The 22,790-nt window shown below is 36.7% G+C and overlaps 3 protein-coding genes across 3 annotated transcripts; 2 read left to right on the top strand and 1 right to left on the bottom strand.

Annotated features, from left to right (window-relative positions):
- The first annotated feature begins 10,699 nt into the window (after positions 1-10,699).
- ICA69 (islet cell autoantigen 1-like protein) lies at positions 10,700-14,107 on the top strand. The gene is made up of 6 exons (XM_066747320.1): positions 10,700-11,242; positions 11,487-11,746; positions 11,845-12,187; positions 12,267-12,545; positions 12,625-13,228; positions 13,287-14,107. The coding sequence occupies exons 1-6, from the start codon at positions 11,232-11,234 to the stop codon at positions 13,407-13,409; spliced, it is 1,620 nt and encodes a 539-aa protein (XP_066603417.1). The 5' UTR covers positions 10,700-11,231; the 3' UTR covers positions 13,410-14,107.
- A 349-nt stretch (positions 14,108-14,456) lies between these two features.
- LOC136785938 (armadillo repeat-containing protein 8-like) lies at positions 14,457-18,142 on the bottom strand. Its single transcript, XM_066747319.1, has 8 exons — positions 17,899-18,142; positions 17,696-17,769; positions 17,082-17,529; positions 16,511-17,005; positions 16,083-16,374; positions 15,472-15,995; positions 15,196-15,362; positions 14,457-14,893 (listed from the first exon to the last, which is right to left on the bottom strand). The coding sequence occupies exons 1-8, from the start codon at positions 17,923-17,925 to the stop codon at positions 14,863-14,865; spliced, it is 2,058 nt and encodes a 685-aa protein (XP_066603416.1). The 5' UTR covers positions 17,926-18,142; the 3' UTR covers positions 14,457-14,862.
- Positions 18,143-18,332: 190 nt separating this feature from the next.
- LOC136785940 (potassium/sodium hyperpolarization-activated cyclic nucleotide-gated channel 1-like) lies at positions 18,333-20,637 on the top strand. The gene is made up of 4 exons (XM_066747322.1): positions 18,333-18,450; positions 18,829-19,120; positions 19,212-19,376; positions 19,440-20,637. Exons 2-4 carry the CDS (start codon positions 18,888-18,890, stop codon positions 20,635-20,637), a joined length of 1,596 nt encoding a protein of 531 aa, XP_066603419.1. The 5' UTR covers positions 18,333-18,450; positions 18,829-18,887.
- The last annotated feature ends 2,153 nt before the right edge of the window (positions 20,638-22,790 follow it).

The following is a 22,790-nucleotide window of genomic DNA, read 5'->3' as shown; positions in this document are numbered from 1 at the left end:
TAAAAAAGAAAACGCGTAGCGCATAGCTGCTTTAAAAATCCGAGTCTGTAGTGTCAGTCGTGAACTGCTCGTCGCGTAGTGCGGTTGTCCCGGTAGTGTACGTTAAAAAGAAATCGCGTCGCGTAGTGCCTTTTGAATAATCCGAGTTTCGTAGTGTCAGTCGAAAAGTGTTCGTCGCGGAGTGCGGTTGTCCCGCGTAGTATACGTTAAAGACAAATCGCGTCGCGCTGTGCAGTTTGAAAAATCCGAGTCTTTTAGTGTCAGTCGTGAACTGCTCGTCGCGTAGTGCGGTTGTCCCGGTAGTGTTCGTTAAAAAGAAATCGCGTAGCGCACTGCTGATTTAAGAATCCGAGTCTGTAGTGTCAGTTGTGAAGTGTTCGTCGCGCAGTGCGGTTCTCTCACGTAGTGTTCGTAAAAAAGAAAACGCGTAGCGCATAGCTGCTTTAAAAATCCGAGTCTGTAGTGTCAGTCGTGAAGTGCACGTCGCGTAGTGCGGTTCTCCCGCATAGTATACGTTTAAAAGAAATCGCATAGCGCACTGCTACTTTAAAAATCCAAGTCTCGAAGTGTCAGTGGTGAAGTGCTCGTCGCGTAGTGCGGTTCTCTCGCGTAGTGTACGTTTAAAGGAAATCGCGTAGCGCACTGCTACTTTAAAAATACGAGTTTCGTAGTGTCAGTCGTTAAGTGTTCGTCGCGGAGTGCGGTTGTCCCGCGTAGTATACGTTAAAGACAAATCGCGTCGCGTAGTGCCTTTTGAATAATCCGAGTCTCGTAGTGTCAGTCGTGAAGTGCTCGTCGCGTAGTGCGGTTGTCGCGACAAGTGTACCTTAAAAAGAATTCGCGCAGTGCCGTTTAAAAATCATTGTTTCGCGAGTGCATAACGTCAGCGTCCTCGTCTCCATCGTCATCATAAACGCCATTATCATCGCCATCAACATCACCATTCCCATCTTCGGTATTATCGCAGAATATGTATGAATTATGGCTGGGAATTCGCTGAATGAGTGAGTCCCACGGGTAAAACCGTGGAAATTTTTTTTATTAACTAAAGAATGACCAAAAACCTATCAGTAGGTTACAGTTGGACATTCTTCGGTTAAAATCAATTCTTGTTTTGTTTTTAATGTTTTTCAGATCTTCCGTATCGTCTATTTCTATTTTGCGCGTATTTTCTGTTTTTCATTAGGTTTAGATTGGCGTTATATGTAGGCTCTTTATATAGCTTTGTGAATTAGATAGTCATTATAGTTTTCGGTATTAGGTAGGGTATCATTTTCAGGTTTCTTAATTCCTTTTAAAATAAAGGGAATCACCTCAACTTCATTTTCCACGGAGATTCTATCTTCCCACATGTCCAGTTCAACTAATAAAGGCACATCTTAATTGAATTAACGTTCACTCTCTCGAGAGAAAGATGCATCTCAATTAATAACTAGAATCAAATACCATTTTCCCTTTTTTTTATAATCGTATGTTTTTGGTAGAATCTTCGTCTTAAATACCATTTTTGCCAGTTCTTGAAATTCCAAATTATAAAATGAAATATGGAAATATTTTTTTTGAAAAACCTTCCATATTTCAGGTTAAATACTCGTTTTTTCAAATTTTATTAACATTTCTTATTTTCAGGTGGAGTGGAAGAGGACTATTCCTAGTGGCAAAACTGTCCAATATCGATATATATTCGATATGGAATTCATACCAACCCTGTACCCTTTTCTCCATCAGTTGGAGAAAGACAAACCATTATTTGGAGTCAAACCGTCATCAGAGGAGGACGTACTGACAAATATCCTAATTATTTTTCTACTTTTCATACTTGCTTAATTTTTTTAAGTTTTACGAGGGACAAATATAGGGCAAGGCTGTCAACGAGTAAGGCTTAATTACCTGTCCGTTTACTTAAGTCCACATTTATTTACATAATTTCAATGATAGTCAAATTTACTTTTATTACTTTCATTCATTGTTAATTCAAGTACAGGTGTTTATTGAGAAGTGGACTCTCGAGTGTCAACTGGCTCGAGCTGATCCTCCTTCAGCGACTATCAACCCTTACTTACTTTGTCCTTGTGGACTCTCGACGTTGGCTCATTAAGTTCACCTAATAGGGGTCCATCTTTATTGATGTGTAAATCGTTTCCTCGACGTAGTAGTTCTTCGTGTGACAACTCGGATCCACACCAAAGGACAAAGAAAGTAAGGGTAATTAGTCACTGAGGAGAGTATCAGCCGTGATCTGGTTGACCTTTGTGTGAATTAACATTCACGCTCGAGAGGAGGAAGCTTTTCAATTAACCGCTGGAAAGAAGTAACAATTTCGTTAGCTTCTGTTTTCATTCACTTTTTGTAGCATGCTTTATTAATTTATATCTTTGTCTGTCCTTGAAATTTCTAATTAGAATCTGAAATGTGGGAATATTTTCCTTGAAAATCCTTCCACATTTCGGGTTGAATTCTCGTTTTTTTTCCAAATTTATTCTAATTTTTTTGTTTGTTTCAGGTCGAGCGCTAGAGGACCATGGATAGTGACCCCGTATCCAATAACGATATAAACTCTACAACGAATCGACAACAATCACGCGCCATTGCCACCCTGGGTTGGAGTGAGTCAAACCATCATTCGGAATCGAGCCGTCGTTGGAGGAAGACGTACAGGCAAATACATTCTGTTCTTATTTCTCATACTTGTTTAATTTATTTTGTTTTAGGAAGGACGCTTATAAGACAAGGCTACCAAGGAGTAGGAAGTAAACACTCTCCGTTTACTTAAGTCCACATTTATTTAAATAATTTCAAGGATAGGCAAATTTACTTTTATTACTTTCATTCATTGTTAATTCAAGTACAGGTGTTTATTGAGAAGTGGACTCTCGAGTGTCAACTGGTTCGGGCTGATCCTCTTTCAGTGACTATCAACCCTTACTTACTTTGTCCTTGTGGACTCTCGATGTTGGCTCATTAAGTTCACCTAATAGGGGTCCATCTTTATTGATGTGTAAATCGTTTCCTCGACGTAGTAGTTCTTCGTGTGACAACTCGGATCCACACCAAGGGACAAAGAAAGTAAGGGTTATTAGTTACTGAGGAGAGTATCAGCCGTGATCTGGTCGACCTTTGTGTGAATTAACATTCACGCTCGAGAGGAGGAAGCTTCTCAACTAACGGCTGGAAAGAAATAACAATTTCGTTAGCTTCTCTGTTCATTCACTTTTTGTAGCATGCTTCATTAATTTATATCTTTGTCAGTCCTTGAAATTCCCAATTAGAATCTGAAATGTGGAAATATTTTCCTTGAAAATCCTTCCACATTTCGGGTTGAATACTCGGTTTTTCAATTTTATTTTTGTTTTCTTTCTGTTTCAGTTGGAGCGGGAGAGAGCCATGGATAGTGACCACATTTTCCCAATATCGACATAAATCCAACACTAATCATGCGCCATTGCCATCCTGGGTCGGACCAAGTCAAACCCTCACTTGGAATCGGGACATCATCGGGAGAGGACGTACTGGCAAATAATTTATTTTTTTATTTCTCATACTTATTTAATTTATTTTATGTTTTAGGAAGGACTCGTGTAGGACAAGACTGTCAACGAGTAGGGCTTAATTACCAGTCCGTTTACTTAAGTCCACATTTATTTAAATAATTTCAAGGATAGATAAATTTAATCTTATTATTTTCATTCATTGTTATTTCGAGTACAGATGTTTATTGATAAGTGGACTCTCGAGTGTCAACTGGCTCAGGCTGATCCTCCTTCAGCGACTATCAACCCTTACTTACTTTGTCCTTGTGGACTCTCGATGTTGGCTCATTAAGTTCACCTAATAGGGGTCCATCTTTATTGATGTGTAAATCGTTTCCTCGACGTAGTAGTTCTTCGTGTGACAACTCGGATCCACACCAAGGGACAAAGAAAGTAAGGGTTATTAGTCACTGAGGAGAGTATCAGCCGTGATCTGGTCGACCTTTGTGTGAATTAACATTCACGCTCGAGAGGAGGAAGCTTCTCAACTAACGGCTGGAAAGAAGTAACAATTTCGTTAGCTTCTCTGTTCATTCACTTTTTGTAGCATGCTTCATTAATTTATATCTTGGTCAGTCCTTGAAATTCCCAATTAGAATCTGAAATGTGGAAATATTTTCCTTGAAAATCCTTCCACATTTCGGGTTGAATACTCGTTTTCTCAATTTTATTTTTGTTTTCTTTCTGTTTCAGTTGGAGCGGGAGAGAGCCATGGATAGTGACCGCATTTTCCCAATATCGACATAAATCCAACACTAATCATGCGCCATTGCCATCCTGGGTTGGACCAAGTCAAACCCTCACTTGGAATCGGGACATCATCGGGAGAGGACGTACTGGCAAATAATTTATTTTTTTATTTCTCATACTTGTTTAATTTATTTTATGTTTTAGGAAGGACTCTTGTAGGACAAGGCTGTCAACGAGTAGGGCTTAATTACCAGTCCGTTTACTTAAGTCCACATTTATTTAAATAATTTCAAGGATAGATAAATTTAATCTTATTATTTTCATTCATTGTTATTTCGAGTACAGATGTTTATTGATAAGTGGACTCTCGAGTGTCAACTGGCTCTGGCTGATCCTCCTTCAGCGACTATCAACCTTTACTTACTTTGTCCTTGTGGACTCTCGATGTTGGCTCATTAAGTTCACCTAATAGGGGTCCATCTTTATTGATGTGTAAATCGTTTCCTCGACGTAGTAGTTCTTCGTGTGACAACTCGGATCCACACCAAGGGACAAAGAAAGTAAGGGTTATTAGTCACTGAGGAGAGTATCAGCCGTGATCTGGTCGACCTTTGTGTGAATTAACATTCACGCTCGAGAGGAGGAAGCTTCTCAACTAACGGCTGGAAAGAAATAACAATTTCGTTAGCTTCTCTGTTCATTCACTTTTTGTAGCATGCTTCATTAATTTATATCTTTGTCAGTCCTTGAAATTCCCAATTAGAATCTGAAATGTGGAAATATTTTCCTTGAAAATCCTTCCACATTTCGGGTTGAATACTCGGTTTTTCAATTTTATTTTTGTTTTCTTTCTGTTTCAGTTGGAGCGGGAGAGAGCCATGGATAGTGACCACATTTTCCCAATATCGACATAAATCCAACACTAATCATGCGCCATTGCCATCCTGGGTCGGACCAAGTCAAACCCTCACTTGGAATCGGGACATCATCGGGAGAGGACGTACTGGCAAATAATTTATTTTTTTATTTCTCATACTTGTTTAATTTATTTTATGTTTTAGGAAGGACTCTTGTAGGACAAGGCTGTCAACGAGTAGGGCTTAATTACCAGTCCGTTTACTTAAGTCCACATTTATTTAAATAATTTCAAGGATAGATAAATTTAATCTTATTATTTTCATTCATTGTTATTTCGAGTACAGATGTTTATTGATAAGTGGACTCTCGAGTGTCAACTGGCTCTGGCTGATCCTCCTTCAGCGACTATCAACCTTTACTTACTTTGTCCTTGTGGACTCTCGATGTTGGCTCATTAAGTTCACCTAATAGGGGTCCATCTTTATTGATGTGTAAATCGTTTCCTCGACGTAGTAGTTCTTCGTGTGACAACTCGGATCCACACCAAGGGACAAAGAAAGTAAGGGTTATTAGTCACTGAGGAGAGTATCAGCCGTGATCTGGTCGACCTTTGTGTGAATTAACATTCACGCTCGAGAGGAGGAAGCTTCTCAACTAACGGCTGGAAAGAAATAACAATTTCGTTAGCTTCTCTGTTCATTCACTTTTTGTAGCATGCTTCATTAATTTATATCTTTGTCAGTCCTTGAAATTCCCAATTAGAATCTGAAATGTGGAAATATTTTCCTTGAAAATCCTTCCACATTTCGGGTTGAATACTCGGTTTTTCAATTTTATTTTTGTTTTCTTTCTGTTTCAGTTGGAGCGGGAGAGAGCCATGGATAGTGACCACATTTTCCCAATATCGACATAAATCCAACACTAATCATGCGCCATTGCCATCCTGGGTCGGACCAAGTCAAACCCTCACTTGGAATCGGGACATCATCGGGAGAGGACGTACTGGCAAATAATTTATTTTTTTATTTCTCATACTTGTTTAATTTATTTTATGTTTTAGGAAGGACTCTTGTAGGACAAGGCTGTCAACGAGTAGGGCTTAATTACCAGTCCGTTTACTTAAGTCCACATTTATTTAAATAATTTCAAGGATAGATAAATTTAATCTTATTATTTTCATTCATTGTTATTTCGAGTACAGATGTTTATTGATAAGTGGACTCTCGAGTGTCAACTGGCTCTGGCTGATCCTCCTTCAGCGACTATCAACCTTTACTTACTTTGTCCTTGTGGACTCTCGATGTTGGCTCATTAAGTTCACCTAATAGGGGTCCATCTTTATTGATGTGTAAATCGTTTCCTCGACGTAGTAGTTCTTCGTGTGACAACTCGGATCCACACCAAGGGACAAAGAAAGTAAGGGTTATTAGTCACTGAGGAGAGTATCAGCCGTGATCTGGTCGACCTTTGTGTGAATTAACATTCACGCTCGAGAGGAGGAAGCTTCTCAACTAACCGCTGGAAAGAAGTAACAATTTCGTTAGCTTCTCTGTTCATTCACTTTTTGTAGCATGCTTCATTAATTTATATCTTTGTCTGTCCTTGAAATTCCCAATTATAATCTGAAAGGTGGAAATATTTTCCTTGAAAATCCTTCCACATTTCGGGTTGAATACTCGTTTTTTCAATTTTATTTTTGTTTTCTTTCTGTTTCAGTTGGAGCGGGAGAGAGGCATGGATAGTGACCGCATTTTCCCAATATTGACATAAATCCAACACTAATCATGCGCCATTGCCATCCTGGGTTGGACCAAGTCAAACCCTCACTTGGAATCGGGACATCATCTGGAGAGGACGTACTGGCAAATAATTTATTTTTTTATTTCTCATACTAGTTTAATTTATTTTATGTTTTAGGAAGGACTCTTGTAGGACAAGGCTGTCAACGAGTAGGGCTTAATTACCAGTCCGTTTACTTAAGTCCACATTTATTTAAATAATTTCAAGGATAGATAAATTTAATCTTATTATTTTCATTCATTGTTATTTCGAGTACAGATGTTTATTGATAAGTGGACTCTCGAGTGTCAACTGGCTCTGGCTGATCCTCCTTCAGCGACTATCAACCTTTACTTACTTTGTCCTTGTGGACTCTCGATGTTGGCTCATTAAGTTCACCTAATAGGGGTCCATCTTTATTGATGTGTAAATCGTTTCCTCGACGTAGTAGTTCTTCGTGTGACAACTCGGATCCACACCAAGGGACAAAGAAAGTAAGGGTTATTAGTCACTGAGGAGAGTATCAGCCGTGATCTGGTCGACCTTTGTGTGAATTAACATTCACGCTCGAGAGGAGGAAGCTTCTCAACTAACCGCTGGAAAGAAGTAACAATTTCGTTAGCTTCTCTGTTCATTCACTTTTTGTAGCATGCTTTATTAATTTATATCTTTGTCTGTCTTTGAAATTCCTAACTAGAATCTGAAATGTGGAAATATTTTCTTTGAAAATCCTTCCACATTTCGGGTTGAATACTCGTTTTTTCAAGTATATTTTTGTTTTCTTTTTGTTTCAGGTGAGGCGGCGCCGCCTCCCTCCCCGACGGTGTGCCACCTTGTCGTGGTGGGGGGGCTCACTTCTACAAGATCCCTTCCGGTTAGTAAATGATTCGAATTAATTTTCTGATCTTTGGGAATCTTGTAGAAGTGCCAAGAGCACACCACACCTTAACGGGAATCCGTATACCGACATTACAGGGCGAAAACTATTTCGCATGCAACGTCGTCATTTGTTGACGGATTGTAAAGTTATTACAGGTTTTTGGAAATGCCAGAAGCTTATCTACTAAGTTACGTTAGGAAAATTAACAAAAAATGAAAAAAAATTTTTGTTTAAATAAATATATTAACATTATTGAGAAACAACAATTAAATCGCAAAATCCCCCAACGTACTTTACTAGATAATGTTCATACATTTCCAAAAAGTCCACAAAAATGCAAATCTGTCAAGAAATGACGATGCTGCATGCAAAATAAATAATGGAAGAATTTCGTGTTCGGGAAGTCGCCAACACGAAATTCTTCCATTATTTATTTTGCATGCAGCATCGTCATTTCTTGACAGATTTGCATTTTTTTGGACTTTTTGGAAACGTATGAACATTATCTAGTAAAGTACGTTGGGGGATTTTGCGATTTAATTGTTGTTTCTCAATAATGTTAATATATTTATTTAAACAAAAATTTTTTTTCATTTTTTGTTAATTTTCCTAACGTAACTTAGTAGATAAGCTTCTGGCATTTCCAAAAACCTGTAATAACTTTACAATCCGTCAACAAATGACGACGTTGCATGCGAAATAGTTTTCGCCCTGTAATGTCGGTATACGGATTCCCGTTAATTATACTATAGTTTTCTTTCCCGGGTTGAATTATATTATTTAATTCATTACTACACTATCAGATGCCTGAGCTACATATGATTTAATTTCCCATTGTGTATATACGAGATAAGCGAGGATGAGTTATACCAGAATTATACATAGGCGCGAGTATTAGCACCAGAGATGAAACGGGAGATTGCTCATGCGAGGTCCCGAGGCAATCCCTACCGGTAGGCGGCGCTGGTGTTGGCAAACGCGCGTGTCTCAGGTCCATCTAACCCCTAACGCAATCTATCGGAAGAGACCACGAAGCACGAGCGTTAAGCTTAGAATAGGGTAAAACATATATGCATTGTTGCCAGAAAGCGGAATAAAGAGAGAGCGGAGATATTTTCTCGGACCTCTCTGTCTTTCTCGCTGTTAGTTTCTAGCAGAAGAGTCGAGGCAAAATCTTTCCGTTTCGCTTTGCCGAAAATCTACCAATATTCGATGTCATTTATATTTGCAGGCCAATGCCTTTATACATGATTTTTTCAGCATATTTATTTATCAGCATTGACTTATTTAAATCAATAATAAATTAAGGAAATGCGTATTTGATATATAATAATTATTTTAACTATAATTTCATCGTTATATTTCGCTTATTTCCGTAAAATCTGAATTTCTTTAGTTTATTATTGATTATTGTAAGTCAATGGCCATTAAAAAAAATTTAATCTTAAAAAAAAAAAGAAAAGTACCGTTCAGGAATCGAACCCGGACCCACAAATCGCCACGCGATTACCTTACCGCCTAGACCACGAGGCTTCTTCAGTGCACCGTAAACAGATAGTCTTTTTAAGGGCTTGAAATCTTCTTTTAAACCATATAAATAAACGAGCAACCGACAGCTTTATTCATTATTATTCTATCATAATGGTACACAAATTAAAGAATAATTATATAATGTAGATTTTCAAAAGCTTTTCCAATAACCAAGAACGGAAACTGCGAGCGTTGATTATTTATCTTCGTTCTTGGCTATTGGAAAAGCTTTTGAAAACTATTCAAAATATAAATATTCCTTAATTTGTGTACCATTATGACAGAATAATAATGAATAAAGCTGTCGGTTGCTTGTTTATTTATATGGTTTAAAAGAAGATTTCAAGCCCTTAAAAAGACTATCTGTTTACGGTGCACTGAAGAAGCCTCGTGGTCTAGGCGGTAAGGTAATCGCGTGGCGATTTGTGGGTCCGGGTTCGATTTCTAAACGGTACTTTTCTTTTTTTTTTTAAGATTAAATTTTTTTTAATGGCCATTGACTTACAATAATCAATAATAAACTAAAGAAATTCAGATTTTACGGAAATAAGCGAAATATAACGATGAAATTATAGTTAAAATAATTATTATATATCAAATACGCATTTCCTTAATTTATTATTGATTTAAATAAGTCAATGCTGATAAATAAATATGCTGAAAAAATCATGTATAAAGGCATCGGCCTGCAAATATAAATGACATCGAATATTGGTAGATTTTCGGCAAAGCGAAACGGAAAGATTTTGCCTCGACTCTTCTGCTACAAGCTAACAGCGAGAAAGACAGAGAGGTCCGAGAAAATATCTCCGCTCTCACTTTATTCCGCTTTCTGGCAACAATGCATATATGTTTTACCCTATTCTAAGCTTAACGCTCGTGCTTCGTGGTCTCTTCCGATAGATGGCGTTAGGGGTTAGATGGACCTGAGGCCGGTATTCATAGTCGTTACTTATATTTAAATCTGACTTAAAGTATCGATTGTCCTTTTTCACCTAACAGTAATAGAAAAAGATAACCTATGCTTAAGTCGGTCTTAAATATAAGTAACGACTATGAATACCGGCCTGAGACACGCGTTTGCCAACACCAGCGCCGCCTATCGGTAGGGATTGCCTCGGGACCTCGCATGAGCAATCTCCCGTTTCATCTCTGTTAGCACTACATAGTAAGAGCGCTGGTGCTTTTTAAAGCAGTTCCTAAATGCATCGAAACATTAGAAAAAGCCATACCTGGCATTGGTTGTACAATGGACAAAGACAGAAATACGGAAAGTGTAGAAAGTGTTAAAAGTGTAGGCCAACGAGAACAGACCTTATGAATACGACCACCAGTCTGGCTGGTCTGGTCGGTCTGGCAGTCTGGCTTCACTGTGACAGACAGACAGACAGAATACCACCGTTAAGTTTCATCAAGGTGACGCAAAAGTCTGACCTGACTTTAGAGGCCGATATTTAAGTCGTTGCTTATATGTATTTAAGTCTGACTTAAAGTATTGATTGTCCTTTTTCCCCTAACAGTAATAGAAAAAGATAACCTTATGCTTAAGTCGGTCTTAAATATAAGCAACGACTATGAATACCGGCCTTAAAGTGGTATGTACAGTTCCTGTGACGTGAATTATACCACCTTAAGTCGTGAAATTCCCTCTAAACTGCCCTAAAGAATTCTGAACGCGGCCCCACTGGCAACCAATAGACCAATCGCGACAGTGATGACACTCTGTGACACTTGTCAATGTTTCTACATATGTATGAGTAATAGATAATGTTTCTGCTCATTTGCTTATATTGTGTTTATTCTAAATATTTTGCTCTTAGTATTTACCATAATTAATTGGTACTTCTTTAATAAACTGTGTACAAATTCGCAAATTTTATTAAATATGTTTTGAATATTAAAAACGGTGGCACTAGCTTTAAAATCAAGGAATAGCTGAATGACTTGACTTATTAACAATAAATATGAATACTTTGTAAGTTTTCCTAAGATTTTCTTAATAATGTTTATATCTAAATATTGTGCTAAATTTAAAGTGATCATCAGAAGAATATTTATTACCAAATTTAACCACCTTGGTTTATCCTGTGGTTTTCTTTTTATCTAAATTATTTAAATGATTTCTTCTTATCAATATACTTTTGCTTACTCTTAAGCGATTACATTCTATGGATTAGTATAAGTTATTTAATTTACAAAGTTCTCTGATAATTTTTTAGTGATAGAAATGAACATGGAGGTCCATTTGATCGTTGGGTACAAAAATCTAATATCTCTGATGATTCTACTATAACCAAAATGCAACATCATTTTTGGATTACAAAACAAACTTTATCTAGAAAATTGGGCAAAAAAGAAGATGAATGCATAGTTTCTTCTGATGCAGAGCTGGATGCAAAGTTGGAGCTCTTTCGTAGTATTCAAGAATCTTGTTTATATCTCCAAAGAATTATAGATAAATATCAAGAAAGATTATGCAGTAAGTATTTTATGTTAATTGAACTATTAATTGCAGCAAAATATTTACATATCTCATTATTAATTATGTATTTTCTAGTATAATTATATAATTTTCAGATTTAGCACAAGAAGAAAATGCTATGGGACGTTTCCTTAAAGAAGCAGGAAAACAAGATAAGACTAGAGCTGGGAAAATGATGTCAGCTGTAGGAAAATCTGTATCTTATTCTGGACAGCAGAGAATAGCTTTGAGAACTCCATTAGTACGGCTGTATCAAGAAGTTGAAACTTTTAGACAAAGAGCTATTGAAGACACTTTACAAAATATTGAAGCAATGGAAAAAGCACGTACTGAATATAGAGCTGCTTTATCTTGGATGAAAAATATTTCACAAGAGTTAGACCCAGATACTTCTAAACAATTGGAAAAATTCAGAAAAGTTCAAACTCGTGTTAGGCGGTGAGTATAAATGTGTGTGCCTCAAATATTCATATATTTCAAATCAAATAAACTAATAAGCTTAGCTTTAATTTAATAGGGGTAAAACGACTTTTGATAATCTGGCTCTGGATTGTTTGCAAAAGGTAGATTTATTAGCAGCAGCCAGGTGTAACATGTTCAGCCATGCCTTAGTTTTATACCAAAGCACCCTACTTGATTTTACAAGAAAGTCTGCCAAAGCATATTCAATAATAGCTAACAGTTTTAAAGGTCATCAACAGTACGACTTTATGATAATGCCCGAATTAACAGAAACCTCTTCTAAATTAGCTCAAGAAACAGGAGGTAATAATGATGATATTGATGATAAAGATAGGTGATTATACAATATTTATACCATAAATTGTTCATTTTTTAATTCTTAATTTTTGAGCTTATGCGACGATATCTTGCAGATTTTCATTTTTAGAAGAAGATTATCATGATAATGTAGAGCCTGCAGAAGAAGCCACATCTATCGATAAATCCACGCCAAAAGAAAAACAAAATGAAAAATTATTGGATATTGAAAATGATGTAAATGAAGCCAATTCCGTACAAGTGGAAAAGGAAATTGTAGCATTAAATTCTTCCATGCATAACATTAAAATATTGGAGAAATCGTTTAATGACTTAGCTTCAAGAGAGCTAGAACCAAATGATATTCTGCAGCAAATTGATAAAAAAGAATCAATCGTTCAATTTGACTTGGAAAAAGATTTGGCTATGCTTGATTTGGAGATGGATTCATTTACTGAAAGCGATTCAGCTTTTAATTTTGCCGACATAAATACGTTAATGCCATGTATCAATCAACCTAGTAATTCTTCCCTTCAAATGCAAACATCAGAAAATGTTGCATTGTTAGATGAGATATTGGATAAAAACCAATTAAGTACCGAATGGGATATGACATCACTGGATACTTTCTTACCACCTAATATTTTAAAGCAAAGTCTTGGAGATGCTACTTTGGGTATTAAACAACAGAACATTCAAGCTAATTGTAGTAACAACAACGTAAGTGATTTTATCAATTTTTCTTTTTAACTCAGCACTATATCTTATTCTTTTGCAGAAGAATATTAATAAAGGAATTAAGCAAAAAGGAAGCTCATGGCTAGATTTGTTTGCTGAACTGGATCCATTAGCAAATAATCCTATAGAAAGCTTTTGTAATGATAATAATGCTCCAGTTTAATTTTATGTAGAAAATCTAAGTGTCCCTAAAAAAGGAGCTGATGACATAAGGTATATAAATTGTGTAATTCTTAAGAAACTCTAGTAATGGTCAGCACGTTAATTTGATATATCATCCCCATTCAATCAATAGAAAATTCTTTTAAACGGACATACTGAATGTTATTTTTACATTTTTAACAGAAATTGAGTTATAAGGTATACGTTTACTATTGGATCCGTAGTAAATACAATCGACTCTTGAAATTTATAAAATATTGACTATTCCTATTTAATATTTGATTATTGATGCGCCGTAAAGAAAAAGAATGTATATTGATTTTTTTAGAATTACCCAATCTACATGTTTTTTAAAACTTGTGCTTAAAGAAGCCGTAAGAGCTTATATTTTGTTAAATTTTGATCAAATCAAGGAAAATGGTACCAAAGTAATAACAGCGGTTTATTTAATAAATATGTACTAGTCCTTAGATTATAGGTAATAGAATATCATTATCTGTTACGGCTTTCCGAATGTCACTTTAAATTTTAATCTAGCTTATGTAAGTTCTCAATATTCCAAAGATTCTATAATATCTCTAGTCAAACATAAATTTTCATTCCATGTTTTTTATGGTTAAATGTAAAATTTCTTTAATGTATTTTGTAATACTTGTATTTGACTAAATGATATCGAAATATACGTTTTGCATTAAGAAATTCGCCAACTTGTAATTCAAACTGATTTCAATGCTATTAAAACATCAAATAAAAAGAAATCATTTCTATTAGATGAGTTTGTGTTCTTTTTTAACGATATAATGTCAAGCCTAGGCAATTATGAAAATTAAAATGAGAGTTATAAGTAGATCTACATGAATTAATAGAAACAATAAGTTAAGTAGTGATTTATATTCTCCTCAGTTAACCGCATAATTCTTCGTTTATTTATTCAACGAAGTCTTGTAAATATTCCACAACGCTAATTAACAGAATATTACGTCAAACTTACGTGAACCATCTTTGAAGTCTTTGCGGATTCCGCTAGATATGTAGTAAAACTTCAACATTTTATTTATTTTATTTTTATTATGCTAAAAGAGAGAATGACTTTGCATCATTATTAATAAAGTTAAATAATCCAATTAGCGTGCGATGATTCGTACAGAGCACACTGAGATGTATCCAAATTTATACAGAGGTAGCGATATTTAAATCACTTGTAATCTACATATTGTAGAAGATAAGTTTGTATTGTAATATTTTTGTTGCCTTTTATAAATAAATAAAATATGAACATAGTACAAATTTAGAACCAAAATGACCACTTTTGCAGTATCAAGGCCTGACGCTCTTAGTAATTAATAAAATCACAGGATCACAGTAACAATGCTAAAATTTACGTAGTACACGGAAAAAATTCAACACTTTCCAGACTACTAATGCGTTCAGTAGTAATTATTAAAACTTAGGACTCAAAAAAATTGCGCAAGTGCTGTTTTAACCCTGTAATAATAAAAACAAAGACTCTTTAACGAAATATTCTTTTGTAAATTTATATGGATAGGTCCGTTCTCGCTGTTTACAGTTTCATCTACATAGTGCACTTTTTATTAGATTGTTCTAGACTTTTTTATACTGCAAACACCTTCTATACTTTTGATCAAATATAAAAATTTCGGATTATAATATCCTGTAAAATTGAATAAAATATGCTAAAAGTGTAAGCAATAAAAAAACCCTTATGTAAGATGTAACATTAAACAATGTAAGCAACGAGAACTTAATGTTAAAGCAATTAATCTTACTTATCATACAGTTGAGAATCATTTGTTTTTTGTAATTTCTCTAATATTTCATGTAGACCTAATTCCTTTAGGCGTGCTTGCCTTTGTGCAGCACCAGGTTCTTCTCTCCAAACCAGATTACAAACACAAAAAATTGCAGCAACTTGTAGTTTCACATTGTTAATAGCCTGTAAGAAGAGTCATTATTATTCTGTTGGATATATATATATATATATATATATATATATATAGTAAAAACTAAACAAATTAAAGCGAATAAACGAATAATGCATCTACCATGTAGTCTCTGAGCTTTTTCAAAACGTCTTCATTGGACATTATATAGTCTCTAGCACGATCTCCATCAGCTACATTAGCTAGAATACAAAGTGCTTGCTCTTTAACATCCGGTGGATGCACCGGATCTTCCAAAACGAGTATTACAGCTTGCATAACGTGAGCAGCATGTTCACCCATAATACGATCTATATGCGCCTTAGTTGAAAGGAGATTTCGTAATAGACCTAAAGTTTTCATTAAAATTGATAATTCTGGATCAGCTAAAAGACGAAAAATTTGATCGGTTCCAAGGCAAGAGAGGATTTGAGATTTAACGCGTTGCTCTGCTTGAAAGGCAACATTCATTAGAGCCCAGATGCCGTTTAATCTAAGAGCTGGGTCTGGTCTTTTAGTTAAAGAACACAGTAACTCGACTCCGCCAGATTCCAAAATAGGTTCTTTACTAGGGCTAAATTCCAATAACAAATTACATAAGGTACTTGACGCTACAGTTAATAAATCTTCTTCTCCCTCCCCTCTACCTAAAATATATGAAAAAATGCTAATTAAGCATATTGAATTTTTTCTGATTGCTTTACTACTTTTTACAATAGATATTATTTATTTACCTTCTATTCCCTTATCAGCACCATGCAACAATTGCATCAATGGTCTCCAGACTGCGTGATCTTGAAATGTTGTCCTCAGCTGCTGAACGCTTCTAGAAAGCGAATGCAAACATCGAACTGCAGCTAATCGAACGCGTGGTCCACCAGGATCTTGCAACCCTGTAACTACTTGCTCCATCAAACTTTCTGTTTCAATAATTCGCTTTCGGATATCTTCGTCATTAGCACCAAGTGATGCAAATGCTCTGAACGCAGCTTGCCTCATATCCTGCGATAATTGTGTATCTTGTACCTACGTTATACACAAATATTTTCTTAGAAACATTTAATATTACATTTAATCTTATTTTTAAAGATATAAAAGACAGGATGTGTTAATTGTTCGGAGTTAATACTTGATGGTGAATTTTATATCAAAATATTTATACCTGAGGATGAGGTCTCAATAGCTCTGCCAATGTGGGTATGAGATGATTACTGATAGAAGCCAAACGCTGTAGGTCAATATCAACCTCTGTAAGATATGCCAAAGTTTCAGCCGCAGCAACACGTTCTCGGGGTGGTCGATCACGATGGCATAGTCTAACAAGACAGGGCAGGGCTCGATAGACTACTCTTGGATCGTTTGATGGTAATGCTCCAGCTCTATGCATATATGCTAAACATCGTGCAGCTTCTAATTGTACCAAGGAGCTTCTTTCCCGTCCCATCAGCTGGCCCAATGCTACTGGTACTAATCTGCCTTGGGGTGTATTTGATGTACTTGCTGAAGCAACTGTTACAGATACAGTATGATTTTGATAGCACATATTTGCTAAACAGGCTAGAGCTGGTAACTGGACTTCGGAAAGTGGAGAATCCAACTGCATCGCTAGAGTTTCAACTGCTCCAGCTTTGGAGAGAGCATTTTGTTCTTCGACAGTCTATTTATATAAATTATACAAACTATTATTAAGCAAATAAAATATTTATTAATAATATAAAACACTTCTATTTTACCTTGCATGCTGCAGTTAATATAGTGGCAACACACACTTGACAAGTTACAGAATGACTTGCTAACGATAGTAATCTTAGAACCAAAGCAGGCTCTTGATAAATAGCATGTACAGGTGCTGCTGGATGTTGGAATACTGTTCTTAAACAACGTAAACATGCTTCATTTAATAAGTCTTGTGTCTTTTCTTTTTCATTAGAAACATTGGTTAATGGAGATGGTAATAGAACTTGAAGAACCAATGGAACTACTCCAAGATCAATTAGTGCAAGAACATGTTGATCAGTGCCTTTTGCTAATGAACCTAATGTAACTGCTGATTCAAGACGTATCCGATCAGATATTGCTCCAGTTGCATCACCTAATAGTTGCAGTAATCTTGGTACTACTCCTTGGGCTATAACAGAGCCCTTTTGTCTATTGCTTCCTATTACAGAATTCTTAAGACATCTGGAAATAAAATGTTTAAAATCATATTTAGTAATCAGAAACAATTAGTATTATAATTGTATTAATAATCAAATGGTAAATATAATTAAATTTAGGGACATAGCACATTTCAGTTGCATTACTGATCATTAAAGTAAAAGATTGTTAAAATAAAATATATTCTCACACAATTGCTTTTTGGCATTTAAGGAGGTCTGGTGAATACAGCTCGTCAATATAACTCCTTGAACTTTCAACATCCTAAAAACATAACAGGAAAGATGTTCAAAATTAGATTTTGCATTAGAAATTAAGAAATTGAATTATTATAAATAGAAAAACAATAAAATGATTTAACAGATAACTTTGAATATAATCTTAATTAAATACCATGAACGGCTGCATCACCGAGACCATACTTTTCTCGTTGGTCTTTACATAAATATTTATAAATATATATATATATATATATGTAGATGTATATTATTTTAAAATTATAAGATGTAACGAGGTGTTCGAGATATCATTAATTTTTCCACTTTTCTATTTTTTCTCCCCGTAATCTTCACCCGTCAAATTTCTCGATTGGTTCATTCGCTCGGCTCATTCCTTTCTCATCCGCTGCTCTCTCTCGCTTCAATAAGATGCCATTTTGCTGAGATATAGGGATATATTATACATATATGTAGGTATACTGTTCTTACCAACGTGAAGCCATAAACGTAAGTTGGCAACGATGGCAGTGGCTTCACTGGGCTTCACTAACCTAGCGCAGCACAGCGCAGCTCAGCGGCCACAGGCAGAACACATGAAAGTCTGGCATGGTCATAATGAAACCTCGACCTCGAGCCTATGGAAAGTTTATTAATTCATACCTGTAGCCCCTGTAGGATTTGTATAGATCTCAAATTAGGTCAAACAGGATGTTTATCAATTAAAATGGTGAGATTTCGTGTTATTTGGTTATATTGTATATACTGAGGTATTATCAGCAACCACATATTTCATTTACTTTATAATATTAAACATAGTTTTAGCGAAATTAGTTAAGAGAAAAATGATATTTATAATGTAAAATGAGCGTTATTATACTACAAAAATTCAGGCTCGAAGTTTCTTTTGAATTGTGATAATACATTCTGTTTTTAAAACTTGTACCGTGTGTAGAGTAGGCAGGAAGACATTTTCATCATGTATAGCGTCTAGGTATCAGTTGAACATTATTTTCGAGAAGCTGAGAGAGTATATCAGTGTTTTTACGAATGATGTTAAGATGTCGCTGCGTTTACTAATCTTGCAATCTGATGTTATTTTTGACAGAAAGAAAAAGCGAGGGGAAGAAAAGATAAAAATAGCAAGAGGAAAATATTGGAAGAATTATGCTTCGAAGCGAGCACGTTTGTCAAATAGGGGGAAATCACAATACGGTTCTTTTCCACCCTGAAAGAGGATCATGCCAAAAATTATTAGAATCCTGTCGACGTATTATTATGGCGTCAAATACGAATCCAGGCTCAAAAATGTATTTGCGTAGTCGGGGTTCAATAACCTATCAAAGAAGATTGCATTTAAGACATTATCGTTACATTATTCACCCTTTTAGTCTATTCAGGTATAGTAGGTTGATATATATATATATATATATATATATATATATATGTAATATGAAATGTGCAACCTGTATAAAATATTTGTTTTTTTAGTCACTTTTGGAGTATTCTAATGATAGCAGTGCTCACTACTATAATGGTAATTTTTCCGCTTCAAGCAGCTTTTGATATGCATAGACGATCCTACAGATGGACGGTCTCTAAAAATATACTTTTATTGATATGCTGCGGTGATATAGTCGTTAATTTGATGACAGGGTAAGCAAAGTACAATTGCGCAAAAACAACACTACAAATATATGAATAAATCATTTTACACAGATACTTCGACGAGGAGCAGCGTATCGTTGAAATGAATCTAAGAAAAATAATAAATCGATACATGTTCCGCGGAACATTTTTTCTGGACCTGATAAGCTCAGTACCAACTGATCTATTTTTTATTCGAACTTGGAATGAGTTTACAGTAGCTCGCGAGGTGGTATCCTTGATGTGCGCCTTTCGAGTCGTTTCACTATCTATGTACATAGAGAATATTGCTCGTATTTATCAATTGGCAAGGACCGTCTACGAATTTGGAAGTATTCTATTCTGGCTGCTGATAGTGGTGCACTGGTTGGCGTGTATCAGTTGGATCGTTCCAATTATGACGATGTCCATGAGAAACCCACAGTCCCCTAAACCCGAGTCATGGATCCATCAAGCCGATATTTGGGAAAGCGATCCAAATCAAAAGATCCCTTATCTAAAGTGTTTACTGCGCGCCGTTTCTACGTTCCTAAGATCCGGTTTCTTGGCCGATGAGCCACGTACCGTAGAAGATTTAAACTTTATAATGATGAGCCAATTTCTGGGCACTTTAACCAAATGGATTCTGCTGGCGCGTTTCATGCAGTTCTTCAAAGGTTTGAATAGCTCCAGGTTGAAGTATCAAGCGGCCACGGCGCAATTACGTCAATACATGAGACACAAACATTTGCCCTATCCAACGCAATATAGGATAATAGCCTACTACGAATTTCGATTTCAGCATCGATACTTTCGCGACAACGAAATATTGAACACTCTGTCGACACATATGCGTCAAGAGATCAACATGCACTCTTGCAGGAAGCTCGTGGAGAACGTGACGTTTTTCACGAATCTACCCTTGTCCATTCTATCCCGCATAGTAGCTCTGTTAAAATCAGAAATTTTCCTCACCAATGACGTAATCGTTCGCGCCAATCAACCAGGTGACTGTATGTTTTTCATAGCTACTGGTACGGTAGCCGTTTACACGCCCACTGGCAAAGAAGTCTGCCACTTGGAGGACGGTGCTCATTTCGGCGAGATCGCTTTGGTAATGCCCGATGCCAAACGGGTTGCCAGCGTAGTGGCCGTTGAATCTTGCGAGATTTACAAGCTTAGTCGCGGTGATTTTGCCAGGACCATACATCCCTATCCAATGCTGTGGGAGAGAATCAAGAAGATCGCTGTGGAGCGTCATGAAAAAACTATGATCCTAAATGCTCAATAGATAAACCATATAATAGATGAAATGTCGAATAACATTAATGGATTCTGTAGATATGCCTTATTCGATTTGTAACATGTATATATATATGTGTGTGTGTAATTCAGATTCAATAAATCTTGGATGGATTTAATTTATGGAGCAGAGTAGATTTTAAGGAGAATTAGTGCAGTGAAAAAGAAATAGGTGGAAAAGATTATTCGCGTGCAATCGAGTCCTCTTCTTATCTGGAGGATTCGCGTGTTCAATAAGTCAGACCGGTTTCATTCCGATATCTGGCCGACACGACACGATGATATGTTATCCGTTATTAATGGCGAAAACATTTTCCAGAATAATTCCTTTTTACCGTAGCGTAATGAGACTTCATTTCTCGACTAAGTTATGGCCTGTCGAGTAGCATCGTTGCGCACTAAGAATGCGCCTGATACTGCATCATTCGGCAATCAACATACTCCGGCTAATTGTGAGCTCATTATATATATCGCGCTCAATGCATTGGCAATATTTAAAGCATAAAATCATTTTATTCTGTCTTTATCCTCGGTATCCTTTGAAAGTAGTCGAGAAAAGTCTGGGTTATCGTTGTGCTTATATATATATATATATATATATGTATATGTATAGAGTTATTTGCGATGATGCGCAAGGAGCGATGGACATTGCTGGTCGGACGTCGAAATTCACAGAGCGGAAGACTATAATGGCGGTGGGAGAGGGTTTTAGAGCCGCCCATTGGAGAAAACAATGGTTGGTGCGCATCGACGCATGGGCAGAGAGCGCGCCGATGACAATGAAGAACGCTTAGGAGGGCTGGCCATTGTAATAGGCCAGCGATGCGCCTGCTTGGTAGATTGGCTTTCTAGCTTTGCCGTTTCGCGCAGAAACCAGCCACTGCAAACCGAGCAATGGCATTATACCGACATCTGCGTATCCTCCTACCTTTTGGGCGGTGGCACAATACCAGCCTCTCCAACGTCACGAGTAACTAGCAGTTCACCCATGCAAATTTCACTGCGATTACCGATTGCGAGAAATGCTGCACTACGTCATTCTTATAGCGATTTTATCACTTTTTTGAAAAAAAAAAAAAAAAAAAAAAAAAAAAAAACACGAAACGATAACAGAGTAAGTTTACTCGTTGCTGTGGAAAAGTAATAATTTTATAAAATGGAAAAAGAGTGAGGAAAAGAAAATTGTTGTTGACTATATATATAACTCTACGTATATATCTGTCTATCAATTGACCACACTTTGTCAAACCGATCAGCTGTTTACTATATGATAGCTGTATACATTTAAAAAAAACGAGAAGGTGGAACAACGTTGCTCTTCTATCCTCCTTCCCACATGCACGAGAACAAAGAAGAAAAAATGAAGATTCTTCTGCAAAATTACGTTTTTTTTACTGAACGAAAAACCTTGAACGTTCAAACGAATCACGAGCTCGCGAGGTGAGTTTCTTTTGAAAATTAGCGAAGGGCACTCTGGCGCTGTTAATCGTACTTCACGCGGCACGGGAAACAAGACCAACGTTTAATCTCGCTTATGTGACGCGTTAATTGGGGTAAGGTTTAAGAGGAGAACATAAAGTAAGCGATATATATCGAGGGAAGAGCAGAGGAGGTTCGATAGTAGAAATTTCAGATTGGAATGATTACGATTGGATGAGGAAGGGTGAAATGAAGGTGAAGGATGAAGGGTCAACGGCCGCGGAAAGAACGGCACCGCCTTTATCGTGGCGAGGAGGGTCGAGGGGTTGAATCTTTGAACTTCTTCACGCAGCTCTCTCCGATAGAGAGATATACACACGGAGCACATGTATAGCAACAAAACCCGGCGACGGCGACCCTGGCTGCCTTCTCCTCGACGTCGGGTCGATACTCTGCGGGCTACCACCCACCCCCGCAACGCTCACTCTGCTGTCCCGTATACAGCAGCAGTACCACCACCACCATCACTACCACCACCACCAGTAGCAGCAGCAGTACCATCACCCCTATCTCTATCGCTTTTACCCTCTCCTCCATATCTCCACCCCTCTCTTTCTCTTTAACTCTACCACCAGCATGATCCCCCTGGCTCCTCGCAACCCTCTTTTCTCTCCTTTCCTCCGAAACTAGTGTCTGTGCTCAACCCGTTCACGCTATATACTT

Source organism: Prorops nasuta, unplaced genomic scaffold (assembly GCF_024137725.1).
Source record: "Prorops nasuta isolate Cenicafe-Biocafe unplaced genomic scaffold, Cenicafe_Pnas_1.2 PNAS00003, whole genome shotgun sequence".
Lineage (NCBI taxonomy): Eukaryota > Metazoa > Arthropoda > Insecta > Hymenoptera > Bethylidae > Prorops > Prorops nasuta.
The sequence above is the reverse complement of the archived record's forward strand: the minus strand, read 5'-3'. Positions and strand labels throughout refer to the sequence as shown.